A 17,966-nucleotide genomic window follows, 5' to 3' on the forward strand; every position below is an offset into this window, starting at 1 on the left:
ATAATTCGCATTATCTTTATTTATCTTTTGCTATCTAATATGTGATATCAATTCAGCAATTTTCTTGTATGTATGCGTCTAGAATAAAATAGATTTCTCGATCTATATCTATATTTGTCTTTCTGTCTATATATATATATATACATATATTTATCTATGATCCAATGTCCGGCAAACGCTACTGGTCTTTGGGCCAGGTTCAAAGAAAGGCGAAAGCAGAGATTCTCACGAGGAATGGAGAATCGTCGCGACGGTAGGAGGGCTCGACTCCGTAAATATCGTCTCATTATTTCCTACGTCTTACGCACTTCGCGAGTGCTTTATTCTCGGAGTACGCAAGTATACGCACGCCTCGGAACTGATGCCCCGCGTCGCAAAGACTACGCACGGACGCGACGAAAATAGAGGAACGCCCCGTTGACAGCAAATCGCCTCCCGGTCAGAAATATGTAGCCAGCCTCGCTCGTTACTCGCGCGTTTAAAACGACGAAGCGTTAGGCGGTCACCGCCTTTAACTCGTGCTTTCATTACTCACTCGACGCGTCTGTCTACCCGTTGAGATGCGGCCGGGGGAATAGCTGAGACCGCAGCTGGGATCTGAACTATTACTATTGCCCCATGTGCGCAATGCGTTCCACATTCTATCCCATTTCCGAGAATTCTTAATCCGCCTGTCGAGCCATCGGCTTAACTCTCCGGTTAACGTGAATTTTAACTCTTCCGTCAGCAAGAGGTTTTCGAGAAACAGCAAATTTTTTATTGTTCCGAATTATATAAAAGTCTGAGAAAATTCTGGTATACTTTTCATAGCTTTAATAATGAGTTTTTATCATTATAAAAGTCGATTGTATTTTACTGTTTTTTTATAGATAAATTTATCCATCAAAATTCACACTCAAAATATCGATGATACCTTTAAAGACCCCAATTGTCAGCGGAGGATTAAAACACGCATTTCGTAACATTGAAAATATTCGAAAAGTTCTAACCCCTCGTTAGAGAGGTTAATTTTTATTTACACATAATTTTTATTTACTTCGTAAGCATTCTGAGTTTCTTATTATTCAGCTCAAATTTTTTTACTGTTCTAGACTTTCAAAAAATCTAGAAAAATTCAGAATTATTTTCCAACATTTCTGCTATATCGCCAGTTATTTAACTTAAATACTACAACCTTTACTTAATAAAAATTGAAATTTGTGCTAAGAAATTTGAGAGTAAAATTTCGGTTGGATTAAAAAAGATTCAGTGTGCCTACTTAAGTATTCAGTTTCGGAATTTTCCTTGCACGAGCCAACTTTATTTTTTGCAACATAATCTTGTGACAAGTGTTAAATTTTTAAGTGACGGAAAAATTAACAGAGCCGACCGAAATTCGGAATCTCTAACGGTTCTGTTTACTTTCCTACATTTTTAAATTGTTATCTGTACTTACTAACGTATCATATCAAGTTACATTCCTAATAGATCTCTTCGATTTACTATCGTAATTATTTTCCGTTTTATCGTATGTTTGTATTATTATTACAGACGGAGATATCTAAACGATTGAGCAACATCATCACACAAATCATACCATTTCTTTCTCAAGAACATCAACAGCAAGTTGCTGGTGCTTTAGATAGAGCGAAGCAAATCACGATGACTGAATTAAATACCATAATGGGAGTAAGTATATAAATATAATAATACAATGAGAGAAACGCTACACACACACGCATTGTGCGAACAAAGGCTATCCAATATTTTTCAAACTTTCCGGAAAAAATATGGCGGAGGCGAATAATTCTTTTATTTCGATTATTACTTTGTCTTCATTACATTTTTCACAGTGCTGCGCGGCGTGTCGGATTTTCTTTATTTCCATTGTCGCAATTGCGTGCGTGATCGAAACACGAGATTGACATTCAGCAGACGCGTCGCATATAATTAAGTTTCGAGTTGATTCTCGCGCGCATGATGCGAATAATTTCTCAATCCCAAGGACACTATTGTCGAGGCAAGCACATTCCAAAAGAAGCTAGTGCTTAAAGTCGAATCATCGCGCGAACGAATCAATGTGTGATCTTCTCTAAGCCACAAACAATTATGTTGAATTATTGATACAAATATTTGTCTGACGAGTGAAATAATTTCTACTACATGTTTATCTATCTTCTCACTTCATGAAGTATTCTCATAAATAAATTAACTTTCTGTAATCTAGGTCTTTTTTGGGTTTATAAGTGTAATTTCACTGTTAAATTTCTCCGAAATAAAGGAGGATGGATCCCGGTTCTCCCTCCTAAAATATCTTGTTAAAAAACTATTTAGTAATATAATAGAGATGTTGATCGAAAAGTAACTGAATTTTTCCACATTTTTTGAAAGTCTAGAACAGTAAAAAAAAACTTGGCTGAACGGAGAGAATAAAAATATGATTGCAGACGAAGGATTAATATCAAATCGTGCAATGGATGTCCGTTTCTACTAATATATATAGAGATTAACTTTAATCTCGATTCAACTAACTCTTCATCTTTTTCTAGTTCTAAGAATTAGAAAAAGATGAAGAGAGGTCTACATTGGAAAAAACGGACGAGAGTGATTTAACGCTCGGAGATGCGTCCGATCGAGGGACTTTTACCGCGACTGGAGCGGGAAAAAATGATCCCTCGAACAAGGCCGTTGCGGCACAAACCGCAATCTCGCCAATCTGTCATTACGCGACGCGCGTCGCTGTATATACGCGAAATATAATTAGCGTGCTAGTATGTTACGGGCTGTCGAGTGGGATTCGTGGCGAAGGGATTCGCACGACGGGGAAAGTACAGGGTGACGGGTGGTGGCACACAAAACGCTGCGCGCGGAGGGAAAGGGTGCGCGGTGCAGACCGAAGGGACGATGAAGGCAAATAGACAGAAGCGCTAACCCTCATGAATATGTATTATTCGGTAAACAGAGGTTGAATCAATATTTCGTTTAATAACACTGCGCGAGGAACGTATAGTCCTCCATTTCCCGCTTTCCCTTCACCCTCTCTCTTTCGTCTTCCTCCCCGCGTTCACCTCGGGAACTCGATGACGCGGCCACGGGATTCTCGCCGATCCTTCTCTCCTGTCTCTCTTCCTCTCGGCTTCCTCCGTTCCCGCGCCACCCGCGTTGCGCGTATTATTCACGGCATGTTAAACCTCGTTTGGGACTATTACGTTTCGTTTCACGCGCCGGAAACGAACGCTGCGATTTTCGACGTGTACCGCGTCCGCCGCGAGGGTCGCGCGATTTTTCAATCTCACGATCGGAGATAACGCGCGAGTTTTATCCTATACACGAGAGAGCGTTTCACGGGGCAATATATATTTTTTAACATCATCCGTATTCCTGATACTGGCCAGAATTTTTTTTAAACAATCGTGTTGAATTATCGTTTTACCCTCTTGTCTACCTCGCGTTCACTTGTTATTTTATTTCATGTAATAGAATAAACTCGGATAAGATGGCCATAGTTTTTTTTAATGCAAAAAATATACTTTTATTTTTGTTGTTCTTCAATAGTGTTTGATATCACTTCACTCTGAACTTAAAGTAATAAATACTATCAAAATTGAAGAGGAATATAATATTATCACAATATTATAACGTGTATATGTATAATTAAAATATAACTGAGTTATAATTTATAATTACAAATATATAATGATATTGTAATAGTAACATAAAAATTATAATTCTTTTAAACTAAGGAAATCAAACAATGATATAATTACAAAACAATGTGTGTGTGTGTGTGTGTGTTTTACTTGGTTAATGGCCATTTTTCCCGAACTGTTACAGAAAGATGGCCATAGTATTTATAAATAGTGAAGATGAAAATACAAATTATAGGTCACATCACAATTTACATATTTATTTATGTATGAAACATTGATTATGACGGCTTAATTGTAATTTATTCAACGTATAAGCAGCTTTTAATGGAACATATGCAAAACTTTACAAGCAGGCGAAAGTAAAAATATTAAATAATATTTTACATTTTCATAATATTGTTATTTCAAATAGTACGCACATAAACCGAGACATAAACTACTATAAATATTGATTATCTTTGAGAATGACTACAAAAGTGTACTATTTAATAATTATTAAAGAAATTATAGCCTATATAGCCATCTTTTCTGTACGACCATAATACCCGACGATACATAATACCCGAGTTTACCCTTCGCTACGCGAGTTTTCTACAAGCTCTCAATTTCGTAAGCCACTATTCTCTAATAATCGCGTTTCTTGGGAATCTTCACACGTGTAATAAACCCACAAGCATACACAAAATCGATTTATACGAACGACATTTTGCATGCGTGGTTTCAGCAGCAGAGGCCAGACATACCGCGGTTCCTTCAGCAAATGCACGCTCAGCAAATACCGCCAGGGGCGACGATGGCTCATCCGGGTCTACCTGGACTTCCCGGATTGGGGCCAGCTGCCGGTCTTCCGGTACCAACTTCCGCGTCCGCGGCTTTGCTGACTGGTCTCGGACTAACTACCGGACCCCCCACGGCTCCTGGTACGCCCGCCACCGCGCATTCTCTGTCGATGCTCGTCAAGCCTGAAATCCACCGTGGTCAACCGGATGATCTGAAGAGCAATGGCGGTAAGTCGACTGTACTCCCGATATCTTTGATATGCAGCCGTACAATTGTATCGCTGCAGCCGAATGACCCGGAATCGCCTCTTTCATCTTTGATCCACAGATACGTGGATAAATTCAGAATTTTTATCTCTTATATTTTTTTTATGAAATCCAGTTGTAGGATTTTCTTTCTGTGTTTCACGGATTGACATGATTATTATCCAATGTGATGAACGGAAAAAAGGAAAAACTCTCGAGTAAAATTCCGATCTCTGGTCACGTTCGATTTAACGATTGAAACTATAGTATAAAAAATACTGTTCGCATGATGATATTTTCCATTTTTCTACAGTAACTGAAATAGTAAAACCGATTGATACATAGATATGACATATCGCGGTATACGTAACTTTTCGATGTTTTATCAATATTATAGAGATGTTGTAATGATATTTTTATTTTATATTATTATATGATTGAAAATACTAGTATATGAAATTATAATTTCTGCTTTTCCTTTTCGCAATGCAAGTTTAAGGAGACTTAAAGTTTCTCCTAAAAATTAAAAATACAAACGTGATCGTAATTAATTGTCCCGAATTTAAGTGCCTTATTTCGTGTGCTTAATCTTCTTTGTGAGAGATATATACCTATACACTACGCTACAAATCTAATTAATGAGATAACATTAACATTCAATAATATTTAATCATATATAATCCCTTATAATACCAGGAAGTTATGTATACACCAATATTATGAAAATTTCAGTTATATATTGATATTTGGGCCTTTGATATCGATACAACAAATATACAGCAGTTTTTAGCAACGCGATTTTATGAAATAGAGATACAAGGGTGTTAGAGCGAAATTTTATTTCGATATCCAATCCCGACTTATCGTATAACCACGCAAGAGAGTGAAATGTCTACCAATCGTCATAAAGTTAACGAAGATTAGCGAGGGAAGAGGTGTAGACGTATACAATATATATTTATTATATATATATATCTATATATATGTATATTTTTACTATATGTATATATGCATGTGTATATACATATAGGCGAGACTTTTGACGACCCCTCTTTTTTTCTCGCCGGGAAATGTTCAAAGCGCTTTATTACGGGTATCCGCTTTCGGTGGAGCGAGCGTGTTTGCGTCACCCTGTTAGCGGACGCGCTAGCGGCGGTTTTCAGCGAAAAGCGCACATAAATATGCATGAAGATCATTTATATGGATGCCATCCGGGTCCCCTCTGCCCTCGCCCTTCTCCCCCATTCCTACCGGCTACTGACCGTCGTTTTACGACGCAGCACGTTATTAACATTTTATCGATACTCGACATTCGATCGTTCTCAATATACTCGCGAGATTCCTTCGTATCTTATCGCACAGACATACACATTTACATAATATACTGGGTTGTTTAATTTTTAAATTGAAGTATTTACGTTTATGATTATCCTAAACTTACAGATCATAACCTACAAAAACCCCGGACATTTTAATCGCTTGCATTCCTGAATGCATATAAAAATGCGTGTAGATTAGTAAAACTGGTCGGGAATAACAGTCAACGAATAATTATTTCACATCTTATTGTTCATTAGTGGTACTAATTTAATGTAAAAAATTGACCAGTCGATTATTCTCCTCACATTCTATGATTAATCAATTTCTTACAGCTTAAGTATTATTATATTGTAAATCAGGACACTGATACAGAATAGTGCGAGAAGGATCCAAAGCAAAATATTGCGAGAAGATTCCCTGAAACCCTGAACGCTTATAATTATCCCGAACGTCTTTAAAAAATTCCCCCGGACGTCTTCGGACACCCTAAAACAGATGGCGTCCGGGGAAGAGAGGCGGATGGCAATCATATTCATATGGAAATCTATATTTAAGATGCGTTCGAGGAGAACGTTATTAGTGCTATTTACGCCATTCTATCCTTGTTTTATGTCTAATAAACAGAAGAGGTGAAGATAGAATGACACAAAGAACGTTAATAGCGTCTCCCCGAACGCAACCTTAGACGTAATTCTTAATTATACAGCTTGCAGTACTCTAACCCGCATCTGTTTATTTTCAGGTTTGAGTTCGACGGAAGATAGACACGTAAGTAACCTTCCTCTGTTTTATCACGACTAATTATTTAACTTGAAATGTCATGGATCTAAAAAGGCTGCGAATACGATCGTTTCTAATTTTGCCAATGAACAAACGACGAGTCACGTAGTATTGCTACTATAATTGCTTGCATTGATATATCGATATTTCAATGGTTAGTCAAAATAAAAAATTGTCGAATAAATGTACACGAAATGTACAGTGTAGCCAGTGTTTCTACAGAACAAAGTTAATTAAAGTTATTCATTACAAATTTACTACATATTGAGTCGTTGCGGAAAACAGTTTTATTTTCAACAACGAGATGAAGAAGATTTCTGCCGAGTTTTCTGAAAGTTAACGAAACGTTTACGGTGATTATTTGTCGCGTTTCGCAAAAGCGATGTGTATTTTGTTGTACGGTGTATATACGTGAAAACGCGTACGGGCTTGTACAATATACACTCGACCGAGTGGCACTTATCGTGGCCTCGTGTATTACACGCACATTACGCGCGTGTAACTTGACTCGCGCGCGCGTCAAGAGTGCAACGAGCGCCGCTTCAGCGTACTTCGCGTACGAGTGCGTGCTGCATATTGCAATTTATACTTTCGACCGGCTCGCGAATACAGGCGCGAGGAGGGGCGTAAAAGTGGCGAGAATGGGAGACAAAGAGGACGGCAGCGACACTTTACCACCGAGCTATTTGCATAATTTCAAGTAACCCCGGTTTCACTTCCCTCGATCGCGAGACTTCTGGAGAAGTCGGCTCCACGCACTTGCTAACTTTTTTCCCTCGCGAACGTACGATACGAGCGTGCTCGAGCGGATTGGACGAAGCGATACGAAGCGACGAAATTTCTTGTGTGTACGAAGATAAACCGTCGCTTAATTTAGGGATTAGATTCCAAAAGCGGATACGCATCCTTTACCTGGAGGAAGTTACGCGTCCTCGGAACCGGCGGGCCCCGGCGCGCCCAAGTAAAAAGAACGGCGAGAAAGAATGACGTCTGGCAGAAGGAAGGGGTGTATCTTGTATTACGGGTTTGCCGAGCCTGTAATCTTCGCGGGACCGCGAAACGCCCATCGACGCCCTCTCATTCCGCCTCTCGCTATTCTATTTTCTTCTCTCCAGCTCGCTCGCTTCGTTCATCCTCCCCGGTGCCGGGGCACCACCTTTCTCGGGGCCCGATCGTCCTCTCGCACCGCGCGATATCATACCTCTTTTTCTCCTCTCCATCCCTCTCACCGGCGCTTCGTCGCGTCACGTCGATGCGCCCATTCTATAATCATTATCGGCTTTCGCAGCTGGACCATGGATGCGCCGCATCTCTTCCTTTCCGCTTTTCATCCACGAAAACGATTTTGCTCGAGTATTTAAAAATTTAGCCAGATACAGATCTGAGAATAATTTTGTTGGACCTTCAAAATAATTACGTAGGAATCTCAAGCATAATGAGCAAGCTGCAAAAAGTTTTGACAGTTTAACAATCAGTTTGAACTGTTCTACATAATTCAGGGTTGCCGCAAAACTGGAAATCAAGGAAATTAGGGAAAAGTTAAGGAATTTTGTAAAATGTTCTGAAAAATTAAAGTTCTTGGCTTTATAGAAGTTTAATATATACATACATCGCACCTACATAGTTTTGGAGTACTACCAACTTAACAATTATAAATTGCAAACAGCAACATTAACAGTCATTTATATTGCTATGTTAAATTGTTCTCTCGATAAAATATTTGATGGTTTTTAATCGGGACGAAAACAGGTATAAAAAAAATTCAAAATATATATTACCGAAAGCGTCAGGAAACGTTGTGGAATTTTAGAATGAGAAATTTGTGAGAACCGATTATTTTGATGGTCCAACAAAATTATTTTTAGATCTGTATCTAAACTTTTACATACTTCAACGAAATCGTTCTTTCCGTGGGCGCGACGAGACGTGCGCCAATTTTTCCGCCTCCGTCCTCCCCTCCGCGTGGAAAATCTCACGCGGTTTATTACCGAGATGCACGCTAATATTAGATCCTGCGCGAATTCTCCGGCACGTTTGTATTTACATTGGATTTTCGATGAGCATTATACGTCCGCGCTCGCCTCCGCAATTTATGCTAATTCGTAAATTAGCACAGACGTTGTCGCGTACGATTATCGAGCTCGTTCTGAGTACTTTTTTTGCATTCGTTTTGCGAGTGCTATTTACAACGTGTAATTCATCCACTCCACCTATATTTATCTTCGAATGTATGTATATCGCCGCTGCGTTTGAAGGGTTTTTTTTCCGGGGCGCATGATAAATAATGCTTAATAGATAGAAAATAAATAAATAAATAAATTTTACGAAACACCATCAGGACCAGAGACTCGATTTTATCGTATGTATGTACCGACGTTTCGCGCCGCTCGTTAAATTGATATTTCATTGAAAAGCGTCACAGATGAAAAATCGGCAACGCAACGCGCCGATGGAAGTTACGTTTTAATACGTTCGCAACGAGTCGGATATCGGGGTGGGCGATAGTAGGGTAAAGTCGAAATCGATTATCGCGGGCGCTCGCGTGACGATTGATAATAACCCGCGTCGACGCCGGTAATTACGGTTTTGTCACGTTCGTCGGCGCCGCAGGGAATATGTGGCTAATCCGTTGTTCCAGCCTGTACTTGCCGCGCGGTGTCTGTTGTTAAACGAGATTAACGATATCCGCGGGAGATTAACGGCGGGAAAGGGAGGAGAGCGCGGGGGGAGACCCGCATACCCGTTCGAACGACGCGTATCTTCATCCCGTATCGCGTGTTCGGTTTACGGTAGTATATATCGCGCATCGCGAACGTGAATGTCTATCTTTGAGAAGAGGTTTCCCTATCGAGTGTAGACGTTAGCATGATGTAAAAAGAAGCATGGTGTAAAAAATTGACCAATCACGACCGAATGTGAGAAGAATAATCGACTATAGTCAATTTCTTACAGCTTAAGACTTGAGGCTTAAAGTAATGGCTTATTGTAGAAAGCTTCGAAAGGTGTAAAGCCCGAAGCACAGACCTTTGCATAAGCCAGGCCTGTCCAATTTGAGCTCCCCGCAAAAAAATTCAATGTAGATAAGATTTCGGGGACTGTAAAGTGTCAATTCGCATCTGAGTGACGCTTATCAACACTTTATAGTTTCTAAAATCTTACGTTGAATTATTTTGCGTCGATGGCTTTGCGTTTTGGCTCCGGAGCTCAAATTGGACAGACCCGGCATAAGCGTAAGAAAATCAAGCAACCAGAGCCTTTTATTTCATGGAAAAGAAAAAAATGAAGGGCTTTGATTGATTCATTTTCTTATGCATTATAATGCGTTATGTTATGCAAAATTCTGTGCTCCCATTTTAACGTCGCGCATTAGTAATATTTCCATTAACTGGAAACAGTTAATCAAATTTGATCCAAAATTCACTTTCCTGAGTAGGTATATATAGTGCTAACATACTGGAACAGCCAATCAAATTTGATCCCTTGATCTCAAATTCATTCTCCTACTGCATATCCACGGGAATATTACACCTATCTTTTTACATGGCAGTTAGAAAATATCGACAATCCCGCCGTGTGATTATAATCTGCTTGATGTTCCTCGCAGTCGATCGAGTACACGTAAATGTACTTGGGCAATCATTTATGATCGCCCTAATAAAGTGGCATCGCTACACCGCGTGTATTTTACAGCGGGGCTCAATATCGCCGGCTGACAAATACAACCGAGCGCGCACACCACAAGAGCCGACTCACCACTCTCATCACTCGCAGAACCACCATGATCACTCGTTACATCCGATGAAGAAAATGAAGAAGGAACTCGAGACGTGTAAGGACACGGTACATGTAAGTGTTTAATAACAAAAAGATTATATCATTCGCGTAGTTTCTGCCGGTCCGTGCAACAAATTGTACGTGGTCATTAATGGCGAAGAGCACTTCTTTATCAATCCTGAATGTAAAACGATAATAACATAATTATTTCTATTCGTTTCTATTAATATATAGATTAACTTTAATCTTGATTTAACGTACTTTTTATTTTTTTTCTAGTTCTAAGAATTTGAAAAGGAATATAAAAGGTAAATTAAATTGGATCGAATTAAAGTTAATTTACATTGGTAGAAGAGGACATTAGTGTTTAATCCGGGAATAATCAACTGATTTATCAACATAAACAATTATCTGAAATGTTTTTACATCCTAATTAAAACCATTTTTAACAACATTGCATATTATTGATTGTGTTTCCCGAATTATTAGTATTTGAAAATATTTTAGATATGAATTCAATTACAGTTTTCTAAAAAAAAAAAACGTTAAGTAACTTGTTATGATTGCATTTAAAAAATAATAACATGACGCTTTTTTATTTTCGAAGGAATTGTACATTTAAAGATACGAATTATTAAGTAAAAGTGATTACCAGAAAGAGAACAAAATATGTTAAACAATGTCTACATAAAATGATAGTTTATAACAATTTACAAAAATATCTCAAATAACTACATTCTCAGGTTAAGACGTAATGTCAATCAATCGCTATTCGAATAACGAATATACGTTCTCGACTTCTCTTACTTAACAATTTTCTCGTTGAAAAGAATTTTGCCTTTCCGATTTATCCTATTTTTGCTGATGCTCTTCTGGAGAATTAAAGATTAAAATCGACGTTTTTTTTTTATCAATTTTTCATGAGCAAATGAACGTGATCGGTTCAGATCGATATCACGCTGTAGCCGAGAGAGAGATGAAAAAATCATATTACTTGAGAACTAATGACAAGCTTAATCGCACACGATTATCGGTGTTCCCTCCGTACAGAGTGACGGTGAGAAGAGCGATCAGGATTTAGTTGTGGATGATGCGAGCGATGGACCGCCTAGTCCAGTGATGAATGGTGTGACATCACCCCGAGAAAACGGCCTCGACAAGGCTGTTTCTTCGGTGGTGCCGTCAATGGGAGCGGCCGGTGTGCAAACCTTAGGAAAGAAAGACATGGCACCGCATTCACCCAGAAGTGGTACCAGTAGTAACGCGAGTACGCCGTCGACGAAAAAGATGGAGGAACGCGAAAAACCAACGACGCCGATCTCAAAGTCGTTCACACCGACGTCGGGATCAACAGCAGCGGCAATCGGCGGTAGTATAAAACCGAATTCGGGTAAGCTATCGCAAGGCCCACCGATGCCATCCGGCTCGGTAGCACCACCTGCGATATCTTATCCGAGCTCATTGCATTATCCACCGCCCGGTCTGCCACCGCCGCATAATCTCGCGCCGGTAGCTCACGGTCAACATTCGCATGTTGACGTGATCGCTGCGTACAACGGTTACCCACCGCCGCGGCCGCCCGCTGTTTTGCAACAACTACAGTACGATCCACACGCGGCTCTCAGGACTTCCGTTGGTTCCATCGGGACACAAGGGGGAAAACCGTGAGTATCCAAATCATCTTGAAATATACACTCGATCGGACTTTCTGATACTAGAGATCCTCAAGTAAGAGATCGGACATCATTCGTTTGGTATCCGATTTACTACGTTGGGATATCCACACATTTTATGCTGTCTTATACATTTATCTCATTCTATCTTAAACAAGTCCTAAAAAAATATCGCGGATCAATCAGAAATTATTTAAAGAGTGTCCGATCTCTTACTTGAAGAGCTCTATTTAATTCACAAGTTTAGCGACATTCGTGTTGCTCAGCGAAAATTTCGATTATTTACCATAATCTTGTATCTCTTCATTAAGTCACTAATGATGGTGATCGAACGGTGTAAAAAAATAAGATAAAATTAATCGGTTAAACTAGTTGAAATAAAATTTGAACTGTACAAATTGATGTCGGAGATCTGGAGAGACTTATCGTGATCGTTATCGGATCGGGGTTTCACAGTGCGTACAGCTACCATGTGTTGAGCGATGGGCAGATGCAGCCAGTACCGTTCCCGCAGGACGCTCTTATGGGTCAAGGAATACCGCGCGTTGCGCGTCAGATTAGTACCCTCGATCACGGCGAAGTAGTCTGCGCAGTAACCATTTCAAATCCAACCAAGTATGTTTATACCGGTGGTAAAGGCTGTGTCAAAGTTTGGGATATCGGCCAAGCAGGTATGAATGAGGTGAAACCTGTTTCGCAACTCGACTGCTTACAACGCGACAATTACATCAGGTCAGTAAGAGCAATCGAAACGAATGTTGAAAGACGCGAGAAGCGTTGGGAATAAACACAAACGGTATGCTAAAAGCGGTCTCGTTCCGCGCTTCTCTGACGCAGGTCGGTAAAGTTACTTCCGGACGGTAGAACATTAATAGTCGGCGGTGAAGCCAGTCAACTTAGCATCTGGGATTTGGCTAGTCCAACACCGAGAATCAAAGCCGAATTGACGTCCTCAGCACCGGCATGTTACGCCCTAGCCATCTCGCCAGACTCGAAAGTTTGCTTCAGTTGTTGCAGCGACGGCAATATCGCAGTATGGGATTTGCAGAATCAGTCTTTAGTCAGACAATTCCAAGGTCACACGGATGGAGCGTCGTGCAACGACATTTAGGAGGTCTCGACAATACCGTCCGTTCCTGGGATCTACGAGAAGGCAGACAGTTGCAGCAGCACGATTTTAATTCGCAAATATTTTCCCTTGGTTTTTGTCCCACTGGTGAATGGTTGGCAGTTGGAATGGAGAACTCGAATGTCGAAGTGTTACACGCCACGAAAGCGGACAAGTATCAGCTACACCTTCACGATTCGTGCGTATTGTCGCTGAGGTTTGCCTCGTGCGGCAAATGGTTCGTCTCTACAGGGAAGGATAATCTGCTGAATGCTTGGCGGACACCTTATGGAGCTTCGATATTCCAGGTTGGTGTACTAATTAGTTGTATAATCTCCCTTCATCGTTTCACCCTGTCGTCGATAAACGCGGAAGAAGGAGCCTTCGAGTATATTATAATATAATTGAAGTAAAAAACCGTTTAAATATTATAATCATTTTTATTAGAATAAAAACCCACAAGAGAGAAGAGAACCGAGTACTTAATTTATCGGACCGATTTAATTATTATCGAACAAGTCAGATCGAAAGTGTTTTGAAAATATTAAAAAGATATGAACGAAAGAAATGCATCTTTTGACATTTAAATTCCGAAGCCATCTGCGTTTATTACAAGCTCGGCGTGCAAATTACACAAATTACGTTCGCACCTCTCACGCGGAGAATAAGTACGGTGTTACGCGCGTGAGACAAGACGGCGAGACGAGGCGTCGAGGACGATCGCGAAACAGCTCATTAAGGAACACTCTATAATTACGCGATATAAACGAGCTATCGAGTCGTGACTCGATAAACAAAAAAAATGCTGATTTATAATGCTTATGAATAATCGCTCGGATACGCGCTGAGCGCGCGATTTCGTTATCGAGCGGAATTCGAAGTGGCACAATAATACAAAAACAATAATAATAATAATAGATATCTACGAGGCGGCTCGTAAATATGTTTACGCTTTTTTCGTTTAACGACGTTTCGTAAAACGACACTTCCAACACCCGAATTTTTACAACGTTCTACGTCTTTCTTCTTTTCCCTTTTTTTCCCTTGCTTTCTCTTTTTCTCTTGCTCCACAAGCAGCGTGTTGTTACAACTGTTATCGCATGCTCACTCGACGATATGTTTGTCGATTATATTTACAGGCAAAGGAATCGTCGTCTGTGCTTAGTTGCGATATATCGACGGATGACAAATATATCGTTACTGGTTCCGGCGATAAGAAGGCCACCGTCTACGAAATCGTTTACGTATGAGACGTACGAAGTCGTTTGCTACCAACTGGCCATTCCATGGAAACAACATTCACCGACGATTCTTTCGGAACTCGATGGATGACGTTACGACGGATGATGTGATACCGTTGTTGGTTCTCTTTGTTATCGCTGTTGTTACTCGCTCGTTGACAAAAAAAAGTGAGATCGTCGACGCAATGCCGAGCCAAACGGACGAAAGATTCGGTATTTTTCGGATTTTAATAATTATCAGCGTTTGCACCAAAATTTGAAATGTATATTGAAAATTGCGTTATAACAACGCAATAAACATCAGAATTCATAAAGAACACGACAACATTACACACACACAACGAGATCATTTTAAATGTGGAAAATTTGACAGAGAAGTATTTTCTTCTTAACATAAAAAATTTTTATAACTATTTTTTTTCATTAGACTACAACAGAATAAAGAAATTGTCGTCCGTTATGAATATAATTTACCGTCAAACACTGTGCTGTGAAATAATATTGACTTGAATTCATAAAATTTCGCAAGTTAACGTTTGGAACGAAAAAGTTGTGTTTACAACTTTACTGCCGATTGTTACGTATTTTTTTACATACCGTTAGATTGCGATCCGTTTCGCTTGGCGGGCACGATCGCTCTTTGATTGTGATTATTCATGTCTCTTATCTGTACATTTTGTAAATAACAAGTCTTAAGTATACCGTGATATTTTTCTACTACTCCGTAAGAGCAAAATGGCAGATGTGAAACGATTGTAAATATCTCAAGATTAAGAAATTTACAAGAGAGGTCAAATGAGAAAATTGAACAAATAAATACATACGATAATAAAGATTAGTTTATTTTATCCTGTTTAATATGTCCCTTCTAAATCTTATGACTCTTATCCATTATATTTCTCGGAAAAGTGTAAGTTTACTATTTTTTGTCAACAAAAGTTTTGTTTACTGTTCCCTTAACGCACTGACGTAATTCGGCATTCAGGAAAATGCGAAAAGTTAGTAATGGGGAAAGAGGATGGGCGAAACGGCGAGATGACCTGTCGCTCTGTTAAAAACAAAATGATTAGTGGCCGGCACGCCGATAAAAATCGGGGCTGCGCATACAGCGGGCAGGTGTCGGTGGAAATAAAAAACAAGGACCACTCGTTACTCCATCCACGCGAACGTTGTTAGCGCAAAAAAGAGACATCAACAATATTTAGTTGTATGTGCCGGGGCACAACGCGGGCAGTGGCGGATCGTCATGAAAATTACGACACTATTTCGCCGATAAAAAACAAAAAAAAAAAGAGAGCAGTCACCGCCGCTCGCGCGGGCAGCGTGCTGACGGTTTCGTGATTGTCATGAAAACAAATCGGAGCGAGCTCAACCTCCCACGCGCGCGCATTCGAGCGTATATGGGTATAGAAAAATAAAAGCCCTCCTCCCACCTCGAAAAAAAGGGCGGAGAAAAATACACGCGTCGAGCATAGTCGGAGTCAAAAACGATTATATTTAAGCCTTCGTATCGCGTCGTGAATCCGCGCGAGTCGCGCCACCCGGTGTATAATTAGCGAGGCGATGCATGCATGCGTTCAATGGAAGGTTCATCGGCGTAATGTTATTATAATAGTGGCACGTTTTGCATATGTGACCGGGTGGCGGTCGCTTTGGGAGGAGACGGGGGGGAGCTGGGGGGGGCGACCGGATCGCACGAACGAGGGAGGAATAAAGTCGGGAAGGGTGAGGTTGCGATGACGGAGGGGGTGAGAGAGGGAGAGAGTGTGGTTTTACGCGGGTTTTGTCGGCCGTATTTGCATGGTAATCATATGCGGCGCGCGCGAGCAAGTGCGGTACAGGAATGACGTGGAATATGGTGGGTAGTTGGGGGGATGACGAGATGGGGGAGGAGATGGCGGCGGTGGTGGTGATGGTGGTGGTGGCGACTATTGAAGCCGCGAGATTTGTATATCGCGGCTAAATGCGTCGGTTATTACGATTAATTCGACGACGAGCAACGGCAGGTTACGCGCGAAGCGTATTACCGCAGTTTATTCGCGTCGGATTATTCGCGTGCGTAAACTTATCGCGTTGCGTTTGCGCGCGACAGCCTATAAAATAATGTCTGTGACAATACGTGCGACAACAATCAACTGCGTAATCCTTCCGTTTCGATTTTATCTTTTTTTTTTCAATATTTTTCTTTGTTTACTCTTCGCACTTCGGGAACGATTGTTAAAATCTTTTGAGTTGACTCGCGCGATTTGAAGATTATTAGAGATAATTACATGGCGCGCGTTGTCATCGTCGTCGTCGTCGTCGTCGTCAGCATTCTGGCAGTACGCGATCCAACAGTTGGTGGCATTCATACACAAAGAGCTAATTTTCCCTCTGTCCGTCACGTCGACGGCAACTCTCCGTGCGGCGCGGCGCGCACACAACGCGACAAATTAACAGACACGCAAATGAGCGAGTTCACGCGCTCGCTTTCGCGCTGCCCCCACACGACTCACCTCGTTACAATTGGACACTAATAAACGCGCCAACACGTGCCCCCTTCTCCCTCCTCCCCTCTCCCTCTCTTTCTCTTTATCTATTTATCTCTCGGCCCGTTATCCCAAGCGCGATTCCCCTCTTCGTTGGCTCCCCTTTCCTCATCCGAAACAAAGCGTCGCGACGCACCGCAGACGCGAAAATGCCACATTGAAACGTACCGCGAACGTAGATGTATTACGACACATATATGAAGGAGATTCTACTTCATTGGCGTGAGAGCGATCTGATTTTGCATGTCGGATGTACGTTTGTTTGAAGCGACAGAATACGATCGCGACGTCTCGTTATAGACCGTATAATCTCGCTCGCACGATTATCGCTCGATTCCAGAATTAGTGCGATAAGCGAACCGCGGCGACATTGCGGACTACCTGTCGTCGTACATGCGCATCGTTCAGAGGTGGAAAGGACTATATGGGAACGGCAGATACGAGAGCGAGAGAGAAGGACGGCGGCGATGGCGGTTATCCAGATAGCAGATAGCTAGGACGGTGGTCTCGTTTGCGGCTTGACCACCCTTGCGGCGCACTGCCCTAACCGCCCCTAACCACCGTACCGCAGCCACATGGTGTGTGCAACTGGCGATAACGTCGCCCTCGCTCGCAAGCCCGTCGCAAGCCGATGCGTGTCGTTGCACCGGCCACGCTTTCGCGAACGATCGCCCTATATCTCCGCCTGTTGTTTGTTCCTACGTCCCGACATAGAACCGTAGGATGTTTCATGCCTACGGAGTTAACTTTCACTTCTAAATCCTATCGACTCGGAGGGTCGATTTTTCATTTACAAAAATATCGGAAAGAATCATTACTGCGCTTGTAGGTCATTAATCATTTACGTTACGTCTCCTTGTGTTATAATCCTGTTGTGTTGTAAACCTG

The 17,966-nt window shown here is 41.2% G+C and overlaps 1 protein-coding gene across 1 annotated transcript in view; it reads left to right on the plus strand.

The window, feature by feature from the left end:
- Positions 1–14,559, plus strand: part of LOC108722507 (protein groucho-1-like) — a 36,472-nt gene extending 21,913 nt beyond the window's left edge. Inside the window, 9 exon segments of the mRNA XM_018447659.1 lie at positions 1,531–1,668; positions 4,354–4,636; positions 6,717–6,742; positions 10,445–10,600; positions 11,579–12,192; positions 12,658–12,933; positions 13,039–13,307; positions 13,310–13,617; positions 14,449–14,559. Coding sequence (XP_018303161.1) covers positions 1,531–1,668; positions 4,354–4,636; positions 6,717–6,742; positions 10,445–10,600; positions 11,579–12,192; positions 12,658–12,933; positions 13,039–13,307; positions 13,310–13,617; positions 14,449–14,559 — 2,181 coding nt within the window.
- Positions 14,560–17,966: the final 3,407 nt, after the last annotated feature.

Source organism: Mycetomoellerius zeteki, unplaced genomic scaffold (genome assembly GCF_001594055.1).
Source record: "Mycetomoellerius zeteki isolate Tzet28-1 unplaced genomic scaffold, Tzet1.0 scaffold106, whole genome shotgun sequence".
Classification (NCBI taxonomy): domain Eukaryota; kingdom Metazoa; phylum Arthropoda; class Insecta; order Hymenoptera; family Formicidae; genus Mycetomoellerius; species Mycetomoellerius zeteki.